Consider the following 27,703-nt stretch of genomic DNA (forward strand, 5'->3'; position numbering starts at 1 on the left):
CGGAACACATACGGAAATGCATCCGTATGTCTTCTGTTTCCGTTCCGTTTTTTGCGGACCCGCAAAACACTGAAATAGCCATACGGTCGTGTGAAAGAGTCCTTAGGCCTAGTTCACACGAACGTATGGCTTTTATAGTTTTTTGCGGTCCATTTTTCACTGATCTGTTGTTCCGTTTTTGAGTTCCGTTGTGTTTCCGTTCCGTTTTTCCATATGCCATGTACAGTATACAGTAATTACATAGAAAAAATTGGGCTGGCCATAACATTTTCAATAGATGGTTCAGAAAAAACGGAACAGAAACGGAAGACATACGGATGCATTTCCGTATGTGTTCCATTTTTTTTGCGGACCCATTGACTTGAATGGAGCCACGGAATGTGATTTGCGGGCAATAAGAGGACATGTTCTATCTTTCAACGGAACGGAATGCATACGGAGTACATTCCGGTTTTTTGCGGAACCATTGAAATTAATGGTTCCGTATACGGACCATATACGGAACACAAAGAAACGGCCCGTACACTTGCAAAAAAACGTTTGTGTGAACTAGGCCTTAGGCAAATATTACACCCTCGAGGGTGATCAGATAACAAAAGAATCCAAAAAGTACAAGCGAACAACCTCGTCACAAGAGCTTACATTCTAACTTAATCAATATAGAATTTTTAGGGCAAAAAAAGCATAAAAGGTTGGAAAAACGTGGCTGCTTTCTTCCAAGAACAGCGCCCCACCTGTCCACCGGTTGTGTGCGCATCCAGTGTGCATCAGCAAAAAGAACAGCGCCCCACCGGTCCATGGGTTGCACCTCGTATTGCAGCTCGGTCTCTATGAAGTGATTGCGGCTAAACTGCAATACCAGGCGTAACCCATGGACCGCTGTTTTTAGAGAGAAAAAAAAAATGCACGCTGGAATACGCTATTAATGCAAAAATGTTTCCGTTCTCAGATTTTATTTTATTTTTTTATCCTTTTCCTCCACTCCAGATCGCATGTCATCAGATTGCTCCTAGATCTCTCTGCAAGGATGTGCAGCCAAGGAGTTAATGTGCAGAACTGTGCCCGGAACCAGCATCCTGCATAAGAGGCAGAGCAGGGTTGGAGGATGCGGGAGCCCTGGACTCTGGATAGTGGTGCAGTGTTATGCCTCAGTGTATTTTAATGGAATATCTACTTCTGCTCTATGGGAAAGGAGCTAAAAATAGCCTCCGTGGGTCTCTCAGGGCTGTTCATTCTGTGACAGTGACTTGCAGGCACCAGATCGCATGCAGCCTGCAACAGGGGGGGGACATAGGATTATTCTGTCACACATCCATACACCCCATTTCTTTAAAGCAATACATAGATTTATCCCTTTTTTTTTTTTTGCATTAAAAATAGCTGAATTTTTTTTTACCCTATCCATTCCCCTACAAAGGGAAGTCTATTCTTTCTCCTTTCCAGACATGAATTTACAGTGGGAATATACAAGGATCCTTCAAGCCAAAGGAGATGGTGTATGGGGCGAAGCTGTGTTCCATGCAAGCTTTGATCTAGCAGGGAGAGAAGCTTACCAGGTGAGCCACTAACCCTATGTAACCATCTATGCGTGTTTGCAGGGATGCATGCCAACGTAATTCCGGGCACAGATGCTGGGACTGGTACTGGAGGGGAAGGGGGGGGGGGAGGCATTGCTTACTATTGTCTAAAAAATCCCTTTGCTTCTATTGCATTCCATCAGTGAGGTCTTATGTATTAACCATGATTTATTTTTAGAATATTCACATTTTTTTTCTTCATTTTATTTCAGTTGTATTTATTTGTTTATATATTTTTGTGCTTTTTTATATTTTGTATTTTTATTTTATTTTTGTATTTTTTATTTAATTTAATTATTTCTTTTTAGATTCCCCCATCCATTAGAGAGCATTTGGCTGTAAGATCTGGACGGGGAGATGGGTGAGACTCAAATATGGAATCATAGAATAGGGGGAGATGAAGAAAAGAAATATCTGTGGCGCCACCCTGTTTATTTTTAGACTCATGAAAAGGCGGTTCAGAAATCGCTCAAAATGGGTTAATCGGCAAAGGCCATGAAGACCTGGTTACAATGCGTTGAGGCAACTAGGATTTTTACAACTAGCTTATACTTGCCCCAGGGACAGTATATCTTATTTTTTACAAGTTGTAAAGAGGAGGAGATTTTAGTTATTTTAATTAGCGCCATTTCAAGGTGCCACAGTAAGCATTCTCTTGTCTAAAAAATGTGGAAAAAAAAATTAGAATTTTCTTTTTTAACATATACCTACGAAACAAACAATAAAATAATTATATATATTTTCAATAATAATTATTACTGTAATATTTTAAATGTTTTATTATTTTAATATTTAATATTTTTTTCTTTAAAATCTTTTTTTTATTATTATATATGCATTTATTAATATTATTAATATTTATTATTTATTATTTAAATGTTTCTACTTTAATTTATTTTTAGAAATATTTATTATTTTAATATTACTATTTTATTTTATTTTTTAATAATTTTTAGTTCATTTATTTTTTTATATGTCTTTAAAATGTTTTTGTCTTTATTTTATTTATTGTTTTTATTTAAATATTTGTTTTAATATTTTTATTTATAATGTTTCTAATATATATTATATATTATAATATTTATTTAAAATATTTATAATTATTTTTATATTTTTGTTTATTTTTTAATGTATTTTATACATTTTATATAATATAATAAGTATTATTATTATATTTTGTTAATTTATTATCTTATTGTTATTTATTTAATGCAAAACTGTATTCCTGGACTTATTATCAGCTTTTTTGGGTAATATAACTAATGAGATATTAACGTGTAACAGGGGAGACGGACAGGCCTCGTTTGGATGCATAATTACCCATGTACGCTAATTAACTCTACCAGCCCACCCCTTGTGTTTATTTGCTAAGATCTCCATGCGCTGCAGCATATTGCAGAGTAAGAAAGAACTGATAATACTGGAATGTTGCTAAAAATATATAACCCCCTAGGGGGGAAAAAAAAAAACTCACTGGGATTTGAGGTGCAGATGGGTCGTAATTTTCAATTACTCCTAGTAATAAATAATAAGCAGATAATAATCCTAATGAATAATTATTCATTGATAACGGCCTTGTTCACTTTCCTGGCCTGAGCTCTGAACGTGTGCAGGAAAAAAAAAAAACGACCCTAGGATTTGCATAACACAATGCTATAAAGAAGGATTTGAATTGGTAATATGATGGCGTTTGAGTGGTTACACTCCTGTTCTTTGTAAGCGATAGCAATATCAAAACACCCCCTTGCACAGTGAGCGGCAGCATGACGAGCGCATAGAGCTTTGAACTCATAAAATAGATATATTAGAAAAAAAAAGGGAATGAGCTGATGTGTAATCAAAAGCAATCATTTACCATCGACTATAATGGAAAATGATTGAGTTTGATTGCCGGCGTGGGCTGGTGGGGCACTGCAGGAGCAAGGTTACTATCAAAGGGTCTGGTCTTCTATGAAACAAGTGAAGCGCCATCTTTACGACTGTTTTAAGGAATATACTGGGGTACTGCATAAATAGCAATTCCATTCCTGGTATTATTAGAAATGCTCCCATAATGACCAGCAGGGCTGGGGGCAATATACAATTGTCCGACATGTCAGAAACAAAACCAAAGGTGTAATCTTAGGAGTTGGATATGGGCTTTGAACTTTGATGACTGATGGGTGCCGCTAAAGTGGACACTAAGGGCAGGTAATAGTTTGGGGCCCTTATATAGCGTTTGTGTAGGGCCCAAGTTTTTCAAGTTATGCCTCTAAAGAGCTAACTGTCCATTAACAGACCACAAAAACCCCACACTGGTTAATTGGAACATTCCTGCACCTAAATCGGCAAATTATGTAAAGTTAGAGAGGTTCTCCAGTACTTCGATATTAAAATATATATCAAAATCCTGGAAAACCCCTTTAAGTTCCTGGGGCCAGATGAAAAATCTATAACAGATTACCCCACCTACCATGTGCTGTGTGGATTTGGCATTCCTGGGACCCCAAGGAAAGTTAGGTTTGGGGGCGTGCATTGCGCCACTAAGTTCCACCCTGTTGAAGTGCTAAGCTCCACCCCTGTCAGGGCGCTAAGTCCCACTCTCAGTTTATCAATGCAACCTGGGCACTTCTGCTGTAGAGCCTGGAAAGGCTTTTCTTCCCGTGGGCCCCCGTGCAGCTGACCCTTTGGTTGTCCTTTTTTTCAGCCAATCTCTTGTGGCCAGCAGGGAGCCCTCACGTGTCAAGCGGTGCTAAAGTCCGCCACTGGCTATTTATAATACCGGCATCTTCTGGCAGAGCAGCATTTTGGTCTCCTTAGATATCATGATCTAGGCCCAACTGTTACCTCTGCACCCCCTATAGAAACACCCCCTGTAATCTAGATCTGAGCATCACTGTATGGTGCCATATGAAGCCCTACGAGTCCAGAAACAACTCCATGAGCTGCAGTACGGTACTTTGCATTGCTTCTAGGGGGGAAATGTATGTAATTTATAGTATGCAATGAAACATACTACAATAAATCCGTGAGAAGAAAAAAATCTGTGTGCCACCATATGGTCCCATAGCATTCATTAGGAGGCATATTATGCCCCTATAATATTGCCATGAGCATGGACCAATATTCATATTTTTGTGACGCTTGACTATGCATGTCTATGTAAAGCTACCATCCCATATATCAAACCTTTTTGACTACTGAGAGCGGGGGCCCTGTAGCAAAGATTAAATGGGTTTTCCAGGATTTTCCTATTGATGGCCTATCCTCAGGATAAGTTATCAAAATGAGATCAGATGGGGTCCGACTCACGGAACCTCTGCTGATTAGTTGTATGGAGAGGCAAGGCGATATGTGAGCTCGTAGGCCTCCTTCTCGATCACATGGCCTACGCGCAGCTCGGCACAACTGCTATCCACTGGACGGTGCTGTGCTTGACAAGCTTGGAGGAGGCCATGGTGCTCACCAGAATGTCGGGGAGTTCCATGACTGCCTTAAACAGCTAGGGGTACTGGGAGTTGGATCCCCACCAATCTCATATTGATGACCTATCCTGAGGATAGGCCGTCAATATGAAAATCCCAGAAAACAGGGATTAAAGCTGGATCACATTACTACACTCCTAGCCCACCTGAGACAGAAGGACTTCGTGTTTGCCCCTATCTCCTTTCATGATTTGACGGAAAGGATATCCCTGCACAGGTTGTCAACACCAATTAAAACAAAGTCAACCTGTCTGGACCTCCTGTTTCCATGAGCCCCATAGCAGTCACATGCTTTCTTCTATATTATGAATGTTCTTGGATGATATTGATCTCCAGTAATCGGGTTCTCGGTGTTGGGGAGGAATCCCAATGTTCCATTTTTTCCCCAACCACCAATGGGAGAGCCACATGGTGGTTGAGTTTTATAGTGGTCCACAAATGTATGTATGATGTCAAAGAGTAGTCCAAGAAATTCTTAAAACTGAAAAGCCAAATTGAAAGAAAGGAAGCCTCAGAATGTGAAGCACTGCTGTGTTCTTCTATTCAAGATACTGAGGTGGCCTTCAGGACTATGCAAGGAAGTATGTCCTTTTGGAGAAGACCCTAGTTTGACAAAAAAATCACTAGGCATGTTTTGAGGCTCTTGATAGGGGGTGCAGAGGTAGCAGTCGCTACCGGGCCCAGGAGCCTGAGGGGGCCCAAAAACCCTTGTGCCACATAAGACACTGGCATTATAGAAAGTGCATGCTGGTTAATTTACACCTCTGGCTGGAGGGAAGGGGTTAGGTCAAAAATTTGGCATGAGGGGGTGCCCTTGCCTCTGGCAGCAGGAAGGCTATGTGCTCCCCTGCCCCTTGCCAACAAGCACTAAGGGAATGGGGGCCCAAGCTGAACTCTTGCACCAGGGCCCGTGAGTTTTAACTACACCCCTGGTTCGGTAGGACATTGAGTGGCACTGGAGAGAGAGTTTTCTTTCTTCTGCAGTAGAGCTAATTTGCATACTTGTTACCCAGGGATCATTGCCCTTAAGACTCACCACCATCTGGATCTCCCCAAGGAGAATCACTACCTCAAAAGAACCAATATTATAGTACAGCTCTGGTCATCTGACATGCTGCCAATTTGTCATTCCACGAGGCGGATAAATCAGAAGAATTTAGGGGCAGTGATGCATAACTTGTCTCTCTGAAAATACCCTCCGAGGGTAGGAAGGAAGGAGAAAGGTAATTATTATATAATTTAGCATGCATTAGCCATTGTGGCTTGTTCAAATTAGGGCAAATATTGCGGAAAACAGATTGTATTGATCCTCTCAGGATCAATAGGATATATTGCATGGATTTACATATTTCAGGGAAACAATAGCTATGCGCCTCTGGTAATTGATCTCTTTAATTTTTGAAATAATCTCTCACTTGTCAATATATTGCAGAATATTGTAGCTTCTATGGCATCACAGTGATTTTCTGTACTAGGGAGATAGCTATCTGGACTGGTGCTATTGAAAATCCTTACTATCAGCATACCGGCAATATCTACAAAATCAGACTCCCTCCTTTACTATCTGATAGTCTTTTCCATTGCTAGCACCATCAAACTTAAAGGTATGGTCTTTTTTATATAATATATGCTCTGGGCCAGCATGTTGTCCTAAAGAAGGTGTCTTCTATATTAGCTAAAGTTATGAAGGCCCCACCAAGCAGAGGTTTTGGTCTCTGTAGGACATCTGGTATGCATTAAAAGCAATAAAATAATGTCCATGGATTCCTTGTAATGCCTTGTTTTGCCTGAGGAGGCACTATAGAGAAGAGCAGCACTTGAGAAAAAACTGGTTCCAACTAGCCTTGGTGGCAGAGATAAAAAAAAAAGCAATGGGTTCCATATTGACTATATCACTACTGACTGTCAGGACTAGTAAAATAACAAGGCCACTGTGATCTTTATTTGGGAGTCTACTGTTAGGCCCCATTTTCTGGGCCACCTCAAGAACAGGGCTGCATGTTTTCCAAAATTTTGCAATATGGTCAAAATAGGTTCAATACATGATGATCTCTGAAAAAGTGTTCTGTGGAAAATTCTTCAAATTTTTATTGCCTCCATAACCGTGTCAGCCATAGTACCCCTGCGAGTGGCCACATTGCCCCTAAAAGTCCATGGCATGTTGCCTGTATAAACTGTGCTGATTTGTTTCTTTACCTCTTCTACATTCTCATTTTGACCAACTGGAAGAGCCTTCGAAGCTTTAACATCTTAAATGATCTGATATCTGGAGCTCATGGAGCTTTAGCTGGTTGATGCCTTATAGAGTCCTTGTATTACTGGCCAAAGTGAAGTGGCAAAATGCCAAGGCTTTGCAGTTGGGTCTTATAGACTGATCATAATTTGAACTGTACCATCCACTTGTAGGGTAACGTGTGATTAGGTAATGTCTGATTGCCCAATCCCCCATTGATGTGACCAATTCCTCTCGTTGGTGTGACCACTTTATTTGATTTTAGACAATGGCTTGTGCAATTGCTGAATCGGTTACTTCTTTTATGAAGACACAGCTTGAGAATAATGCTGAGATTTTCTGCACCGTGCCCCACTCTGGCTGCTTTTAATCATTAGAATCTTATTTTTTGGAACCGATCCTACAGTTACATCATTTCAGTTATCGAGACACAAGGAACCAAACAACTCGTGACTCTGGTATCTGGCGCTTGAAATGTGTGAATCTTATAACACAAGGCTTGAAAATAATGAAGGTTTTCGAGTCATTTTGTTAAATGCAACTTTTTGGAAAAAAAACGTCTCCATTATTTATACAGCAGCAACAGGAGGTAAGAATGTACTGATTAAATAGGATTTTACCATTGATGGCGTATTCCCAGGATAGGTCATCAGTATTCGATTAGCACCCTACTGATCACATATAGTCCATGTTCTCAGAAGCACTGTCAATCTACCTTCTCAGGATGACTTAAAAGCAAAATTTTTCTCCTACTCAAGACAGTCCACCAATATCAGATTGGAGCAGGTCTGACACACGTCGGCACCCTACCAGTCAGCAGCTTGAAGAAGCTCTGGGGCCTCTTCATTGATTACGTGGTGCTATCTACCTGCACATCATGTACTTAGTAGCGGTGGTGCAGGGTACTGTAGCCTAATTCTCATGGATGGACCAACCACCTGTTGCCAGTTCATGCCATCCTCCCATCTGTTATGATAGAAAACGGCAGAGCAGGGTTGGACTTACTATTCAAGCTTCTGGAGCATACCCAAGGGTCCTATGTCCAGAGAGGGACCATAGCTTCTCAAGCAACATTCATTAAAACACATAGCCTTTATTTAACAATACGTTAAAGGGGTTGTCCATCCATGTGATATTTATATTTAAAAAAACTCCATGGAACCCAGGGAGCAAGTCCTGTTTCAATGTTTCCTGCTTTCCTACCGGCCTCTACAGTCTGGTCTTTCTTGACACAGACATGTGAACGCTGCAACCATTACAGGCCTCTGAGCTGCAGTGTCACGTGTTCATGTTGAGAGGAAGTACAGAGATGGTGGGGAAATGGGGAGGCATCTGAACAGGAGTGACGGGGATCGGTAAGGTGATTATTACTTATTTTACATCATTCTGATGTTTTTACAAATGTGGTCAGACAACTGTTTAACCTAGCTATACTTTATCATGACTATAGAAAGTTGTAAAGGTGCCATGACCTTTCTAACCCAATAGCCCAGACTATTTTTAATCCACCACTGGGGTTCAGTGATTCCTGAATAAGTTGTACTGTGGGTAACACAATGAGGATTGTAGGGCCCTTTTCATGACCTCCACCTTAATTCACCGTCCTTAACCCTGCTGCATACGTTTTTAGCAGAAAGACCCGAGGTCTCTCAGCCCAGATGATAGCTAGAAGAAACTGAAATGATAAGAGTCCTTACAGAGAAGTAGATTGGAGGTTCTTCACCTATGTAGAGAACCTCAAACTCTGCCTTTCCGACTTAACCACCATTCCAGTATATCTTGCTCGTATATTTTTGGGTAGACTAAAGGCACCCAAAGTATTGGTCCTTAACTGAGTTTTCTAGCTTAGTAATCCCATATGATCCTTCACAAATACAAGTGATGAGTTCCTCTAAAATTATCCATAATTTTGTAGGCTTGGACAGTCCTGTCACCATGATTAGCCACAAATTAGAACAATATCGGTCTTGCATACAGAAACCATCATCGATCTGCTAAGAGGCACCGTCAATTTTTCCTCCTCAAACATCTAGAGAGTCTAGTGCTTTGATGGCTAACCTCCGGGACTCCAGCTGTGGTCAAACTACAACCCCCAAGATGTATACTTCCTTGGCTGTTCTCAGAACACTATAGAAATGAATGGAGCATGCTGAGAGTCGTAGTTTCTTCACAGCTGGATTGCTGGAGGTTTGCCATCACTGGACTCTAGTGAGTTATCCGTGGCTGGCATCAGTAATTTGCAATAAATAATCTATGACTAAAGGAAACAAACATAGTCAAGCTAACAGACTTGGTTCTGCTTCAGCCTCTGTATAATCACAACAAGACGAAGATGTCTGTTGTAAGTAACATCTTCCAATGGACGTAATTTAATGTTAGTCTTCCAGTACTTCCTGTTCTGTAGACACAGAACAATTGTAAACTGAAATGAAACATGCAAATTTCCTTTATGGATTTCACCAATCAATTATACTGAGTCTATTCAATTACTAGAACTGGCCTTGTGTCCTCTGGAGAACAAAATCACTTTACAGATCTGGGCATGTTTATTGCATCTCTCCTGGGCTCTGACAGTTTGGACATTCAGGTGGCCCAAATTCTCTTCCCTTATTGCACTGTATTAACATATGTAGAGGTATAGTTTCATATTAATTGTGTATGGTAGTTTATTATATAAGAATCAGGGTCGATTCATAATTTGGTAAGTCTGTTCTTATGGGCTGCCTAGAGTCAGGGGCTCTTTGCAAACAACACATGAAAACCTAATTTTCTCCATTTGCAATTATTCAAATGAACTGATGGTAAGTTTAACTGAAGTCAAAGGAAGACCTTTGGAGGACTAAGAGGCTGGGGGCAGGAGGGTGTGGGTGGGGGACATTTTCTACTGGCTCTACACATGAGAAACATAAGGCTCTAATGTGTAAGGAATGGTTTTGGGTCCCATTTTTGCATAGCCCATCACAATAGTTATCAACATAGAATACTCCTCTTGAGGTATAGTATACCAAGACCACAACCTCAGAGAGGAAACCTGTCTTCAAAATTGGTCAAAAAGTATGGCTGATCCCTGGAGGCAGCATTTTAGACTATAGTAAAAATGAAGCTGTCTTTTAAAGACATGTATAAGAAAAGCTGCCCCATGGACAGCAATTGGGATGTGGACCTTCTAATATACCAATACCACAAGTCCTCCATCCTACGCTGAGAACCTCACAGTGGAAAGTCACGTAGAAGTGCTTGTGTTATACGATGAGACATACAATACATGGTCTCCCAGTCTTACAACTCTCTACTTCTCCCACTCTTAAACCCTGCAATTGGTCAGGAAAGTGGTGTAAGATCAGACTTTAGATTTGGGAGATGTTGTACCCCTTCCTGTTTGCTTTATACTATTGTGGAGGGCACAAAGCAAATTTCCCATATGACAAACTATATAAACAATATTGACATAATTAATGTTGAAAACAGATACAGGTCCATCAGATTCAATCTATAATCTTACCATGTTGATCCAGAAGGCAAAACCCCCATGAGGCTGTCTCCAAATACCTAATTTTAGAGGAAGAATTATTTCCTGGCTCTGAATGTCGAGATTAGAACAAATCCCTTGATCAACAACCCTTCTACAGAAATCCAGAACCCATAACTTCTAATATTTTTATGTACAAGAAACACATCTAGGCCTCGAACATATACAATGAATCAACCATCACAACATCTTGTGGTGGAGATCTCTATAGTCTTACTGCTACAATGGTAAAGAAGGCCCATTTATGATAATGGTAGAACTTTCTTTCCTCTAGACCTAATTTGACTTGGCAGCAGCTGCCTGACAATGGTTGCTAAATTTAAGTTTACTGTCCACCAATATCCTCAAGTGTTTTTCAGTGGCAGTCTTGCCCAGTGTACAATTTGCTTCCTTGGCCCAAGTGCATGACCTTATATTTATCCATATTGTTCTTCGTTTGCCATTTCTCCACCCAAATGTCTCAGCAATACTACATTATCCTCTTACGTATTAATGGCTTAGCATGACATAACAAAATAATAGCTTTTTCATAATTTTTTTTTTTTTTCAGGAAAAAAACCTGCTTGTGGAATGTGCGGTTTCAGTCAAGTATAACACTCGTTTCTTAGCTTAGCGGATAGTCCATCTGTTCCTGGACCACAATACCAATGAGAGACTCTACAATGTTGCATACAGAGGGCAGTGCCTTGCTAAAGGCGGTGTGGCAGGGGAAATTTAGACTAACGCGCCTTTTGCTGGAGGGAGGTGCTTACATCAATGAAGGCAATGCCCAAGGTGAAACACCTTTGATGGCAGCCTGCTTAGCCAAATACGATGACCCCCAAAATAAGTCCAGAATGGTAAAATACCTTCTGGAAAACGGGGCTGACCCAAACATGCCTGACAAGATGGGTAAAACGGCTTTAATGCACGCTTGCTACAACTTGACTGGAGCCAGCGTGGTCTCTGTTTTGTTGGAACATGGTTCAGACCCCAGTATGAAAGACTACTCAGGCACATCTGCTCTTATGTATGCCCTTAATAAAGGTGACCGAGAAACCCTAAGGGTCCTCTTGGATGCTTGTAAAGCTAAAGGCAAAGAGGTAATCATCATAACCACTGACACTTCTCCTTCTGGGACCAAAAAGACAAAGCAGTATCTCAACTCTCCCCCCTCACCAGGAATTGATGAAAAGCAATCTCCATCAGTATGTATGTCTCCCTCTGACATTGACTTAAAAACAACTCTTTCCCCAGCAAGTGAGAAAGAAGAAGCCCGGGATGTATTTAACTTCAATATGGGTACCAGGCTGACGTGCCCTACATCCAGCAAACTAGAGATTAAAACCTCCGATCACATACCTACTAAAGGAAGGATGGTGAACAAAAAGCAACTAAAAAGGCTAAACTCTGAGCCCTGGGGCTTAGTTGCTCCTTCAGTCTTGGCTGCATCTCATCTTGCAGCTCCTGCTGAGAAGCCTACCATTGAAGCATCTGAAGAAAATATCATTACAGAAATAAATAACATGTCCATTACCAAGAGACCTTTGCTGTCTAGACGTCACAGCATAGAGGGTCAAGATTCATCTTGTTTTAAGACTGGAGAGCAGTCATCTGAGGAGGATCCCTCAAGCCTAGACTCTTCATGGGCTGACAAAGTCCAGTTTAGCCACCTACACCAGCCACTGTCAAGGCGCAACACAGCACCTGAGGCTCAGGAAACATCTACTACCACCTTGGCTCCAACCATTGGGGCAAACTTACGGGGAGTTCCTCATCATAAATTGACACGTATGGACCACTATGAATCAGATTCCCACCTCTGCCCTGATTCTATTCCAGGTTCTCCAGACTCTGGACGTGTGTCTTTAGAAAGGCGAAAATACAATGCTTCTCCTCTAACGCTTTTTACTAGTTCCTCTCGTGAATCTTTAGAGAGTATTCCCAGCGCTGTCTCTCCTATGACTGTCCGTCGCAGAACCCCATGGTCTTCTGGAAAGGAGAGGATCTGGGACACTTCTTCTAGATCATATATCTCACACCAGACCAGGATTCTTACCACCACTGAACGTTAACCTCAACCCTCCGATTCCTGACATCAGATCTAATGGCAAAGCTCCTTCACCGGTTCATGGCAGCCAGAAGACACTGATTCCTGTGGCCCCAAGTTCTCCCAAACACTTTGACGCCAAAGCCAAGAAGAAACTCATAAGGAGACATTCTATGCAAACAGAACAAATCAGACAACTCACCAGTTTTCAGAATCTCTTTCCTCAAAACGAATCTGATAATTAAAGAATCTTAACCATGGAAAACCAATATGGCTCTAACATGAAGAAAATCAAAAGTAAATATGTAAATCTCCTCGTGCTTTGTAGGACCTTACAACATTTTGGTGGCTCATCATCATATCTACAAGAAGAAGGAATGAACAGAAATTCGCTTCCGTTGTGATCACCTTTTATTTGATCGATTGTGTTCTCATGAGCTTTGTGAGGTTTTTGCATACACATGCCGAAATAGGGGTAGATCTCTGAAATGTAGCATTTTAAAATTTAACCATCTAGGGGTCCTTTAAATAAAAATACAATGTTCATATCCCATTGGATAAGCAAATAACTTGTTTTTGTGTAATTAGAGTTAAGGAAACCTGCAAAAAAATCATAAACTCAAACTCTACCGTTTCAGTGACTTTTGGCTTCTGAAAATACTAAGATGGCTTGCATCATCAATTCTTAGTGTATGTTTTATATAAAAAATATGTAAAAAACATCTATTGTAAATAATACAAATAGAACATGAAATGGTCATGAGACTAAATAATTCTCATTATTTCCAGGGTTTTAAACAGGGTCAGTCAAGATGTTGACTTAGAGATACCTACTTGAACGTGTTGAACAGATGGTGCTCTACCTTAAATCCAAACATTGTCTTGTAGCGCCATCTCCTGGCAAACTGAGTAGCAGGTTTTACTGTCTTTTTTTCTTGTTTTTATTATACAGTGACGCATTTTGTATATTGTCAGCAGAGTTTGAGAGGCTTGTCGGCCAGAGCACTTACAAAAAAATGTATCTTCGTAAATATACTGATAATTGAATGTATCGTAGAGGAATTTTTTGCTACAAATTCCCCAAAAAGAGCTTTAGACTGGTGAAAACATTACCAATCAAGCACACACAGAGTAAATAAAAAGACTAATAGATGTACAACAAATTATATATGAATGTGAGAAAGGCACATTTTATTTTGTAGAAAACGGGAGATATTTTTAAAGTATAAGTAGATCTTAGAGCATCCTACAGCACTTTGCCCTGCCTAATTGTGTATTAATAGAAATATATAAATATATCTATATAGCTATATCTAGAATGATAGAGATTAGGGACACACAGATGTGGTTGTGTAAACACATATTTATGTATATACACGCACACATAGATGCACATGTGTATGACTAAAACTATTTCAAAGCAATGATATCTACTGTTTTGGTTCTGTATGGCACTTTTCATCACAGGAGTCCTCAGGCCTGATTTCCGTGCCCATTACTGTTCCCAAAATGTAGACACTGGTTGTAAGATGTTTCACACTTTCCACTTTCTTTTATTGTAATCATAGTATGCTAATATCAAGGTAAACAGGAAATTAAAAAAAAAATGATAAGATGAGCACTGTGCCCATTTGTTTCTGACTGGCTTTCCTTGGAGAGCAGAGCGAGTGGTGCACAGACCTGGTCAGAAACTAAGGGACACATCGCTCTGCTGAGTGCTTCTGTGCTTCATGTTAATAATTGGTGGAGGTCTCAGCACCCAGATCTACAACGAACAAAACTTCTGACGTGTCACTATGACATGTCAAATTTTTTAAAAACTTGCACACCCTCTTAATGTAGCAGAATAAAAAAATAGCTTAAAGGGGTTACCCCATGATAAATGAAAATCAGACATAATATATAGGACATGACAACCTCCTTTTTATAAAGCTAGAATGTCATGGCCTCTGTGGTGTGCGTCGTGACACGGTTGCCGTGCATGCTTTTGCCAGTGGCAACTTGTTGTGGTTGCAGCATGTAGGTGCCTCCTCCTTTCTCCTGGGGCCTTCCCTGTCTGGTGCCGGAGTGGTTAATTATCTAGCTGGTAGGGATTTAGGTATGTCCTGGGTGTGGCCACGAGGTTTATATTGCCTGGGGCCTATTGGCTTGGTTCAGTGATCCTCCAGCCTTGCTGTGTGTTGGAGCTGTGCTCCTGCCCGGCCTCTACCATCTGCCCAGTGCTTGAGGGCCACCTTGTGGAACATCAAAGTCATCTCTGTCATGCCGTTGTCTCACTACCCTTTCATATGTTTTACGATGTTTATGTATGAGTGGTTGTTGTCTTGTCTAGTGGTTGTTACATGTCTGGTCTGTTGGTGTCTGTAGTCCAGAACGTTTGCTAGACATGTTCCCAGTGTGGTGTGCTTCAGGAAAGGGGTCTCAGGGTTCCCCAGAAGGGGGAACCACTAGTCAGTGTGTAGCTTTGCTGGGGGCCGCCATGCATCCTGCCTGCATGGGGTTCTGGTCGTCATTGTTTGCCGCGGCATGTAAGTGCGAGTTGTTTCTGGGCTCTTACCTGCCAATGCAGTAGCTGTGCACTGTCTGTCCCTTCCCTTGCTGCTAGGCCTGTGAGACTCCTGTTCATCCGTGTTGTGGAAGAACAAGTCATCTCTCCCCTGCACCTATTCCAGGGATTATGAGGGCGACTTAGGGTCCGAGGTTCCTGGGTATGAGCTGTCCTACCATCTTGGTCCGCTCATATGGTTAGGAGTCAGGGCGAGGATTAGGGAAGCTCTAGGAGGTGACCAGCTCCCTTTTCCCGGTGTCCAGGCCTAGCTGCTTCCCCGTTTTCCCACGTTTTACGGTGGGGAGTTTTCCCCCACTCCCCACCATGACAGTATGTTCCACAAGGGGGCCCTCAAGCACTGAGCAGATAGTAAAGGCCGTACAGGAGCACAGCTCCAGCACACAGCAAGGCTGGAGGAAGGTAATATAAACCTTGTGGCCACACCCAGGACACACCTAAATCCCCACCAGCTAACCCCTCCAGCACCAGACAGGGAAGGCCCCAGGAGAAAGGAGGAGGCACCTACATGCTGCAATCACTGCCGCTGGCAACAGCATGCACGACAACCGTGTCACGGTGCACACCACAGAGACCGTGACATAGAACCAGCCCTGTACCTCACATGGATCTCCCCAGTCATTGCTCCTATTGCTCTGCTTGAGCTGGTAGCTCAGGGGCGTGTCCTTTCTGCTGCAGCTATCCCTATTTACAGCTCAGGAGGTGTGCCCTTTCTTAGAGGGCATGCTCTGTCTTCTGCATCTGGTGGCAGTTGAGGGATAGAATTGAGCATGTATGTCCACCTCAGTGTGGTGGACAGACAAATTAGAAAAAAAGCAAACAGCAGATGGCGCTATACAAATACATTTTATCAAATAACTATACTATACTAAATGTTTTATTACATACAATTACAAAAGTATTCAGATCCAGGTGCTGCTTTGAAAACTGTAGAATATTTTTCATGGGACAACCCCTTTATCATAAGCCATCACTATCAGATTGGTGGGGGTCCAACACCTGGCACCCAGACTGATTAACTGTTGATGGGGAAGCTTGATCCTCTTCATTACTTGGCACAGTGCTGTACATTCTATAGTGGCTGTCCGTGGTACTACACATAACATTCACTGAGACAGAGCTGCAGTACCACAGGCAGCCACTATAGAATGTATGGCGCTGTGCTTAGTAAATAATGAAGAGGCCGCAGGTCTCACCAGATCATCTCAGTCTCTTCATATAGTTGATTGGCAAGGATGCCAAGAGTTGGAGCCTATGGATTGGTCATCAATATTAAAGGGGAGACATTGGTGACATATCGGTAGGTGGGACACGCACCTATGTCCAGAACTGGCCCATAAAAGTGAAGGAGAACTCACTGCACATGCCTGGTGTGCGCTCTCCATTCCTTTCTATGGGAGTTCCGCAAGCGCGGCCATTGCTCCATTCACTTGTACGGGACTGACGGACGTACTGTAGCGATTCGCTTATTTTCGTCAGTCCCATAGGAATGATGCATGGCTGCTCTTGCCCCACTTCAGGGGTCCCATTCTGGAGGTAGGTGTGGGCCCCGCATCTATCTGACATTGGTGGCATATCCTAGCAACAACCCCTTTAACATCTTGGACCACCCCTTTAATGAAGAGTTATTCTAATGAAGCCTCTATTTTATCTCATAGGCTTCGGGGGCTGCGCCAGTTACGCCATTATTTTATTTTTGTGCCTTAAGAACATTTTACCAAAAGCTCCGTACCCTCGGCTTTTAGCCCACGCCACTACCTCCCCCCATTTTCCAAATTACGGCAGCCTCATCAGAGCGTCTCTCGTAACTCATTTTAGTCACCCCTTTATTGGATTAAGGAGCTGTCACAAGGAGTCAGATTAATGTCATGCTTGTCTCATGTCCGTCTTGCAATAAATTGCACTGACATCCTATGGCTCGGAGGATAACTCATCAGATTACATCATTATATATACCCCCTACATGGGGGAGGAGGGCTACGTGCACCTCTTAGGTTGGCGGTATGTGGCTGCTTCTGCACTTGAATCTATTACTAGTGGTCCTTCCAAAGCCAAAGACTACTATAACCTTCCATAGAGGAGGAACCCAGCAGTGCATAAAGAAGTTGTAGAAAATTAGAAGTTATGTTTTTGTTTTTTTTTCAGAAACAGCGCCACCTTTGTCCATAGGCTGTGTCTGGTATTGCAGTTCAGCCTCATTCAAGTGAATGTTAAATACAGGGGTACGACGTTAGACTGAACCGGGTGGGAACAGAGTCCCTTTCAAGGATGTTCATGTCCTGATGGTGTCCGATAAGGAACAGGCAGAGATTGTAAATTATTATTGTAACATATAGGCAGAGTTTCTCCATAAAAGGGACTATGATGTTCTAGAAGGTCGGTTAGTTTCTACGTTCTTGCCATGAGATCCCCTTCTTTTCCTAGCCTCGTTCACCTCATCAACCATTGAGCACTATTTTACAGCTACAGTTGAGTCACTTTGTAAATACACGGCATTATTTGCCAGTTTTATACTCCAGAGCTGCATTCACGATTCTGCAGATTGTTATTGGAAACAATCAACAATAATTTAGTTCTACTCGACATCAGATTAAAGTCGTTTCTGAAATGTATAGCAGAATATCCAGGACCAGAGCAGCCTCTGTGCAGAAAACAAGCAGGGAAGGCTGGGAGATTTCAGCTCTGAAGGCTGCAGAATTAAAACCTGCTTTAGTGCTGCAGTCCCTTGATGGTCAGGTGGCTACAGAGCCACTCTGCAGGGAAAGACTGTGAAGGGGCTGCAACGATAGATCAAGCTTCAATTCTGCAGGCTTCAGAGCTGAAATCTTCCAGCATTCCTTCTCAGGAACAGTTGGTGTCCCAGAGGCCAGACTTCCACAATCATAGCATAGTATATGCTATCACTTTAAGGGATCAGAATACCCTGTCGTGTTTTGTGAAGTCTCCTTGCCTCTTGGAGGATGGGTCCTCCTCAAGGTTAACGGACATTTCATAGATTTATATTATGCTAAATTCCTGATTTCCAACCTAAAGTTCTCCAGTTGTTGTGAAGCTACAACTCCCAGCATACCCTGACAGCCAAAGGTAAATTGGGAGTTGTAGTTTCACAAGATACGGCACTGTGTGCTGCTGATGTATTTAGCACATGTTGGGTTGCCTACACTGAATAAAAAAGTAGAACACTTTCAGCTCTGGGAAGTATCAGGTGCTTTTCCAGTCATTGACAGAAAGCAGAGATTTTGAAAAAGACAAGGGACTGAAACACAAAGTATGTTAGGAAGTTGCAGAACTTTTTATTGAACAATGATTAAAGCAGATCTAGGTCTGACTCCTCGCACCCCCACTGATCAGCTGTTTGAAGGAGCCACAGTATACCAGGCACAGCGCCACCCATTGTATAGTGGCTGTGGTTGGTATTGCAGCCCAGTCCCACTCACTTGAATGGGACTGAGCTGCAGAAATACCATATGACTGTTTACTGTGACGTCACAGGCCAAGGAAGAAGTTGCGGCGCTGATCATCGAGAGTGTTGAGAGTCGGACCCCCTCTGATTTGATAGTGTTGACCTGCCTTAGAATAGGTCATCATTATTTAAAGGGATTGTCCACTCCTTTACAAGTGATGGCCTGTCTTCAAGATAGGCCGTCACTATCTGATCGGTGAGGGTCCGACACCCTGCCAAAGCTTGTAAAGAAGTGGACAATCCCTTTAAGTCCTGGAAAAGCCCGTGACATTGGGTCATAAAATATTCATGTTTTTTCTATGAAATGTAGATAGATTACCATTGGCCGGAATGGCTCATTATAGGAGCAGATAGTCAACCGTAGTCATCCATCATCGTCTTAGTTACCGGTGGTGTACAACCGCCATCACATTGCACGTCACCTGGTCTGACTGGTCGTTCTCAGACTGTATGGAGGCCGGGTGACCCCCTGTAGTTCTCGATCCCTTTGATTTCCTCTTTTCTGGTGCCGTTTAGTATAAAACTACTTCCCATCTAAGAACCATGTAGAAAAACTCAGGTTATATTGAAAAAATAAGAAATGTCTACACACGTGTGTTTCTGTGCCGAAATGTATGTATAGCTATAGGTATGTGCCCATAGATGATATATTCTGTGTGCGTAGATATGTACAGTGCGTGTAGATACGGTATATACTGTTTGTGACATAGACAACTAAGGCCTACGACTTTCAAATGCATTTATGTCTTGTATGCACAAGATGGCGCTGTCGCCTTATGTTTCCAATATTATACCCCCTATACTAGTAGAGGGGGGTATACAGTTATTGGGGGGGGGGGGGGGTTAGGTTTCGGGGGGGGGGGGGTATATTAAGACAAAATCCCTCTCTGTCTATGATTACTTTTGCTGACTATGTAGAATATGGAGTTGTAAAATAAAAGAAGAATTAAACACTTCTATGGTCTTTGGTCTTATTGTTTATGTTGTAGTCATTTTTTTCTTTGAATTCAGCAGTAGACAGCGGTTGTTTTCATGAAACTATCCTTTTAAAGCGTACCGGTAGTTATAAAACAGCTTTTTATAAATGAATAATGCATGTGACTATAAGAAACTTTGTAATATATCTTATTAAAGAAAAATAATTCTCAGGCTGACCAGTATTTAACATTGAAGTCTGTGGAGACAAGAGGGGAAAGAAGGAGGCTGCTGGATGAGCGACACACAAATTACATTATACACTTAGCACTTCTGACTCTACTATATCTATCAGCCTTCCCACCCCTTCAAATTTTTAAATTGTGCTATTAATTGGGGATCTTTGGCCATATTAGAGGAGAATGAAAGAGTCCATGGTTTGTCGTTACTACACTCAATGATCCTGTAGACAGGAGCGATCTTACAGTTGAGTGGTGCCCCCGTTGGGCACCATTGAATAAGTAACCATGCATTTGCATGTTACTTTATAGCGGGCCCTCAGAGTCAGCTCTACTGTTGGGCCATAGGTATTCCAGTCTGACTATGGATGACCCAAGGACTGCACTGTCTGTAGATGTCACTCTCCACCGTAGTCATCCATTAGTCACAACTGGATATTTATATAATTTTGTATTATAACATGGACAGAGCCGGCATCAGTAGGCATAACCATGTGGTGGTCATGTCAAGCTATACATCTCCATCCATGGAGGAGCAGGTAGCTTTGTATAGAAAATCTATAATCTACCTGTCTGAGGAGAAAGGGGGAAAAGAAGTCTCTCATCAGCACCGGTGGAGACAGAATAATGCTGCACGTAGCGCGTTGTAGGCATCATACTGCTGTAGAACGCCTGTCTGCTGCTCCATTATGTTCTCACGGTGAAGGATCCAGCGTCATTATCATAATTTTACCCATTAGAAAATCTTTGGTTCCATGTCATGTAGGAGACACCGGTGGATTGAAGAGAAGGGAAGGGGGGGGGGGGGGTGTAGGGACTATTATATGCAGCGACAGACTAAACCGTAGAGTACAGATATTCACTATAATATAGGAAAAACAGAAATGATATGAAGCGATATAACTGGAACTAGGGGGTAACTATATCCTGTGGCAATCCCTATACATATGCACTAGGGGAGTGATCCCCAACCTGTGGCTCACCAGACGTTGCAAAACTACAATTCCCACCATGCCCTAACAGACGCAGTCAACAGCTGGAGAGCCACAGGTTAGGGAACACTGCCCTATGGGTGCCATAGAGAGGGGCTACCACTGGGCATCACCCTCTATTGGCAGGAGTAGCTCATACTCTAAAAGACTTATCATGACCATGACATGGTGGCCCACGTATTTGAATTAGCGCAGTTTTTCCTTAAAGGGACCACAGTGGTGGACTGCCATTGACAAAGCACCTGTTTGTTCAGTTTTTGGAAAGGGAACGTGGCCTGACTGCAGTTATCATATTTCTGTGGCTGACAGAGAATGGAAAAAGGGAGCACTCTTCCTTTATCCACACTGTGATCACCATTTGTGGTCGGGCACTCACGAAAGAAGGACTCCTACCTGCTGGCTAGCTAAAGCGGTTAGAGTTATGCCGAAACCACGACGTTGAAGGGATAGCTGAAGGAGGCCATCCCCTTGGTGTGAAGCTGAGATTGAGGGTGGGTAGGGTGGGAGAGTTTGACACGTCGTTCATTGAAGGAGGGGCAGAGGTGCCATGATATAGGCAACCGTGCCCCTCCCACAAATACAGGCCAATGAACCGGCCTTAACACTTGTGGTCGGGCACTCACGAAAGAAGGACTCCTACCTGCTGGCTAGCTAAAGCGGTTAGAGTTATGCCGAAACCGCGACGTTGAAGGGATAGCTGAAGGAGGCCAAAAAACAACAACAATTCCTTTTCATATCGGAAGGATACAAACGTTTATTCATAACACCAAATTCTGACAAGCAAGATTCATTTCAGTATACATACAAGGAATGTAGCGGCTGAAACAGGACGAACGCCAACGACCTAGTCTTTTGATTATATGTGCTGGAACCCGATTCCTTGAAGCGGCGGATGCCGCCCCTATGCGAAAGGAATGCCCGGATATTGAGGACGGGTCTACTGCCAGATTGGTCAGTAAAACACGAATATGAGTTATGAATTGGGGACAGGTAAGGTGAGTATTGTTGAACGGTAGCAAGGGACTGTCGGCCGGCTTGTTTGGCAGAGAGGACAGAAGCTGTTGCAGCACGCGCACGGGGCACCAATGATGAGAGGTCGGGAAGTAAAACACCTGGGTTGGGGGGCCTACCTGAGAGGTCTTGGTGGTGAGTAGCGAGAGTATGAAACCATCTCGGGAAGCCGAGAGCTGACCGAGAGTGACGTATCTGCTACTGTTAGCCGGGGATGTAAACTCGGCCGGTCTCAAAAAACCATAAAAGGCCAGGTACATGGCAGCTTTTATTATCAAACTATGCAGGGCACCGAATGGTTTTTTGTCTAACAGGTCGGAAAGGTCGCGGAAAACCTGGCCAGTGACGGGTAGCCGGCGAGTGCGTGACTCGCAGTCGCTTTTCTCGAGACCCTTCAGAGTAGCTTTAATGGCATGGATTGAAAACAATGAACCTGGCTGGGTGAAACTCATAGCTCTAAAATGTTGCACCCCTGCGAGGTAGGACTTGACCGTGGTGTGGGATAGTTTCAGATTGGTGTGACAGTAACCTATGAACGCCAGGATGTACGGAACAAACTCTGTGTCACCTTGCGGACAAGAGTCCTGAAATTTCTGGTAGGCTCTGGCTTTATTGGGCAAGAGGGACTTGACTAACAGTGACCGAGCGGTGGCGAGATGAGCTTCTATGGAAGGATTAGAGCAGCGTATGGAGGGACTGGGCCCCCGACGGCATTGGCTTCTGGACAGATCTGTGAAAAGAGGGTAAAATTAAAACGAGATAACTCGTTGGCAGCTGCGTTGTGGTTCCCGGCTATATGTGAAGCTATGTAACGAAACTGGTGTTGTAATGACAGAAGGACCAGGCGCCTAAGAAATAACATGACATATGGAGACTTAGAAGAACCACTATTGAGAATCTCGATGACGGCTGCATTATCGGACACGAAGGACACAGTCTGACCTGACCAACTTTGACCCCAGGTATAGGATGCTGCCACTAAGGGGTAGAGTTCAAACACTGCTGAGGTACGGAAAAAAACAGGAATGGAACTAACTTCGATTGGCCATCTGTCTACTAACCAATGGTTGCCAAAAATAGCTGCGAAACCTGTATTGGCAGCGGCGTCGGACAAAATTACGGGGGAGTTGTCGGATATTGTGGGAACAAAGAGCGAGATGCCATTCCATTGTGTGAGAAATTGATCCCACATGTTCAAGTCAGCCATGACCATATCGTCCAGGCTTATGCTGCTATCCTGGGAAGGGGCTGTAGGAAGGAGTGAAAGTAAACGAGATACAAATGCCCTACCTTGCGGAATTATGCGCATCGCAAAGTTCAACATGCCTAACAGGGACTGTAGCTGAACTTTTTTAATCACTCTAGTAGATGTGAAATTATGAGCGACTTCCCTGATTCTCTGTAATTTGTGCAACCTGGCAACCATGTTCTGGGTGTCCAATACTATACCAAGGAATGTGATGACTGTGGAGGGACCTTCCACTTTCTTGGGAGAGACAGGAACCCCCAATTGTCTGAAACACTCTAGTAGCAAATGAAGATCTTTGGGGGGAGCGTCAGGATGCTCAATAATTAAAAAATCATCCAGGTAGTGAATAACATTGCTACAGTGGAATTCATGGACTAAAATCCAGTGGAGAGCCTTGGCTAATTGGTCAAATAACTACGGGCTACTCTTAGACCCGAATGCAAGATTGGAAGCAAAATAATAAAGGCCCCTCCATTTGACACCATACCATTGCCAGAGGGACGGTTTGATCGGTAGTAATTTGAAGGCGTCTGCAATATCAGCTTTAGAAAGGATGGTGCTGGGACCTAACTGTAAGATAAGAGCGATGGCTTGATCTATGGTGGCATATCTCATGCTAACTTCTTCTGATGGAATGAGAGAGTTGATGCTAGGTATGGGGGTACCATGCGGGGCGGACAGGTCGATAATCAACCTCTCTTTGCTACTGAATTTGCCAAACACGACTCCTATCGGGCTGATTCTCCACCGTTCAAAGGGTGATGATAAAAAAGGGCCTATCAGGAAACCTTTGACTAATTCCGCTGAGATTAACCTATCGGAGACATCGGGGTGATGGTCAGCGGACTGTAGGTTCCTGCACTCGTGTGTGGAATCTGGAAGGGCCACCATCCCAGTGTGGAAACCGAACGTGAATCCTGTACTAAGGAACTCCACGAAACCTGGGTCAGGATACCTGCGTAGGAACTGCTGCAACCGAACTATATTAACAACACACATGCAATTATTATCTGCTTTTAATGAACAGACTACTTTAGGGTGGGCTCTGAAGCAGTTAGTACATATGTGTAGCAAGCGGCACTGACTGAAGTTACAGGATGCATAGTTTAAATTATTGCAAATCTGTGACCTGCTGAGTAGTTTGATGGGTCTACCCAGCTTGTCAACTAAACCAGAGGATTTGTGTGAGTCGGACGGGCCGGGAACAGGACCTGTAGAACTAGACCCCTCACTCGGAGCAGCCTTGTGACACCACGCCGTGGAATGATCAATTGATTGGCACAGGGAGCATGATGGTGCCTTAAGCCCGGCGAAATGCCTACAAAAAATCTCCGTATCAATATTGGCCCAGTTTGTAAGAAACGGGAACTGACTTAAAGTGGCAGCTGCCTTGGCCGAGAAAGAACAATGGTAGTCGTAGAAGGAACTACCACCATACTTATCCGTTATCCTGAATAAGTACAAATCAAGTTCTTCCCTTCTCTCGGGACGAACTGAACAGATTACGTCTCTGTACAAACTAAATGCGAGCACAAACTCAGGTACCGTGAGCTTGCGGTTCAGCCTGTGGTCCCGGCCTATCAGGATCACTGACACATCCCCACAGGCAATTACCCTACTATCAGAAAGATCCCGGGTAGCGACCAGTAAGGATGCTAGATTGACATCCCTATCTTCCAGGATGTCCTTCTTTAGATTAGCAGGAACAAAATGTGCTGGCATAATACTGGGCGCTGTCACAGGGACACCTGCCCCTGTCGCCGTAGATGTGGAAGGAACAGCGGCATCGATGGTCCGCGGAGCAGTGGCAAAACCACGAGACTCAACCGCTTCCAACCTGGTTTGCACATCCGTGACAGACGAAGTCAAGTTATTCAACATCAGATGGATTTGTGTCAGAGAGTTCTGAGTTAACGACCAATAACCGGTATAACTCAGCCTTCCTAGCAGAGGCGGGATACGAAATACCCCTTCTGGACAACTCCGTCATCAGCCTAGGGACGGTCCAAGTGCGAAGAGACGACACACTGCCCCCTTCTGACATCCTGGCAGGGTTCTTGTCGACCGAAGCCCCCACTATGTCTGAAGCACGTGACATACCCGTGATGGTTGAACAACGTGCAGAATATGTTAGAAGAAGGACGACACAGATCCTGGAATAAAATCACATGTAAGATCCTCGCGTACGTCATACCGCCAGGCGTAGAGGCATGCGAAATACGGAGATCCTCTAACTAGCACCAAACAAGTATATCGCCCCCTCCCTAAAAACTCCATCAATCAAGCATGTGTTATACTCTTTTATAAATATTCCCTCTTTTTTTTTTTTTATGCTCCTTTTTATTTATTTTTTTACCTAATTTCCCCATGGTGGTCATAGCTCTAGTGGCCACTAGATGGAGCCAACACAGAGCACAGAGCCATGGACTGCACTGCTGGCAGTCACCACCGGAGGGAGCCTGCACCATCCAACGCTGCTCCATGGACTGCACCGGTTTGTTCAGTTTGTGGAAAGGGAACGTGGCCTGACTGCAGTTATTACACTTCTGGGGCTGACAGAGAGAGGAAAAAGGGAGCACTCTTCCTTTGTCCACACTGTGATCACCATTTATTGTTGTGACCATTCCTGTTACCTACATGTTCGTGATCATGCAGGAAGGGGCTAGTATTTGGATCTCCCAGCCTGTGGGATGGTATATAGATGCTGTTGGCATAAGGCAAGGGTTGGAGTATGGTGTAGGTTTATATAAACATCAATTGATGGGTGGTCTCTGCCTGGTGGAGCTTCCCCAAATAAAGAGGCCTACACAGCTGACTAGTCACTTGAAGTACTGATATGATCTCATCTTTCTGAGGATACAATATATGAGATCATAAGAAAGAGCAAAGATCATAAAACATCAATCTTTATTAAATATTTTGGCCAACCCCAACCTGACCCAACACAAATGTCTTCAGTGTCTATATGTTGTAATGTCCTGGGATGTTCTAGATCTGGGTTTAGGTTGAGCATGGACCAAAGGTTTCCCCGGAGTTGGTAGAGGATTGATGTGATGTCAGCTCAGGTATGTAGGTGGATATCCACCTTGTTGTCAAGGTAGACGGCCCTGGCTTCATTTTGTTCCATCTGGGATCAACATTTGTCCAAAGTCTTCTTGATCCAGAGGGTAGACCTTGAAGGTCATCTGTGATCCATTAGAGACACCACCCAGTCATTTAGACTGGTATCGACTGGGAGAAACATAAGGCAGTGCGGTGTCAAGGTGAGTGGTCAGGTAGGCCTTGTCCTCATCCAACGTGTTACTTGCATCCATCTGGGTAGGTCTTCTTGCTGGATAGATGATCCTTGTTTTTGAAGTCTAGGTGGAAAGACTTCAAGGGCTTCTGTGATCCGCTAGAACCACCATCCAGTAGTGAAGACTGGCGTCTATAGGGAGACATATTGTATGAGACAGCATGGTCGATGTCAAGGTAGATGTTCAGGGCAGCCCTGACATCCTTCTGTTCATTTAGTATCTTCCTCAGGAGACAACCATTCTCATCCTAGGGTAAAAACCAAAAGACATGAAATAATTTAGCTAACTTTACCAAATATTCACGAGATTCATGAAATACAGAATAATGAAGAGTAGGAAGAATGGACATTTATGGCGAATACTTACTTGAGGATGATCCGGTGTTCTGGATCCATCTGTCTGAGCATTAACCTCCCGGGGTACTGGTTTCTTATTAAGGCCCACACTGGTTTCTTTCCTCTCTCTTGACGTACAGTCCACATCCTCTTCTTTTTCTCAGGTGGTCTGAAGTCCAAAAAGCAGAGCCTTAATATTAAGGATTTGGCTTTATCTAGAGTCATGCACTTACATTTCCTACACAGGCAACTTTCATAAGGATTATAGAACAAAGTGAACCGTCCAAGACCTCATCTGTCCAAGCAGTGTGCCAATGCTATCATGAGGCAAATGTTCTAGATAGGTACTGTAAGCTTACTTGACTACTATGTGCTGTGCTTGTCCGAGGACAAGCTTTCCACTTGGGTCCCGTGTTATAGTCCAATCGCGGACGTCCTCCTCTATGGCCTCTAATGGCCTCTTCTTTCCTCTTGGATTGGCTAAAAAGTAGGACATATATAACAAAATTTGATACTGTCCTCTTATCCTTAGGTTTCCATTTGCCTATTCAGTGGACACCAAGACTGGTTCCTACCTGCAGTGATGTTCTCAGCCTCCTCAGGAAAGTATAAATTGTACCTCTCACCCATGAGTAAGAAGTAATATTGAATCGCAAGAAAAAAAAAAATCGGTAAAATAGCAGGTAGGTTCCCAGAACTGTATCAGTCGCTGTCTATCCCACTACTGGACTCGTCACATTCCATCAGATTAAAGGTTCCGTTGCTATAGAGACATAGTAGCAACCGCCATTATGATGTCACAGAG

The 27,703-nt window shown here is 43.2% G+C and overlaps 1 protein-coding gene across 1 annotated transcript; it reads left to right on the plus strand.

Moving 5' to 3' along the window:
- Positions 1-523: 523 nt before the first annotated feature.
- On the plus strand, positions 524-14,860 carry ANKRD34A (ankyrin repeat domain 34A). Its single transcript, XM_044271553.1, is given in 3 exon segments — positions 524-1,556; positions 11,354-12,767; positions 12,769-14,860. Coding segments are annotated over 2 exon segments (1,626 nt in total). The 5' UTR covers positions 524-1,556; positions 11,354-11,450; the 3' UTR covers positions 13,078-14,860.
- Positions 14,861-27,703: the final 12,843 nt, after the last annotated feature.

This window comes from Bufo gargarizans, chromosome 11 (genome assembly GCF_014858855.1).
Source record: "Bufo gargarizans isolate SCDJY-AF-19 chromosome 11, ASM1485885v1, whole genome shotgun sequence".
Classification (NCBI taxonomy): domain Eukaryota; kingdom Metazoa; phylum Chordata; class Amphibia; order Anura; family Bufonidae; genus Bufo; species Bufo gargarizans.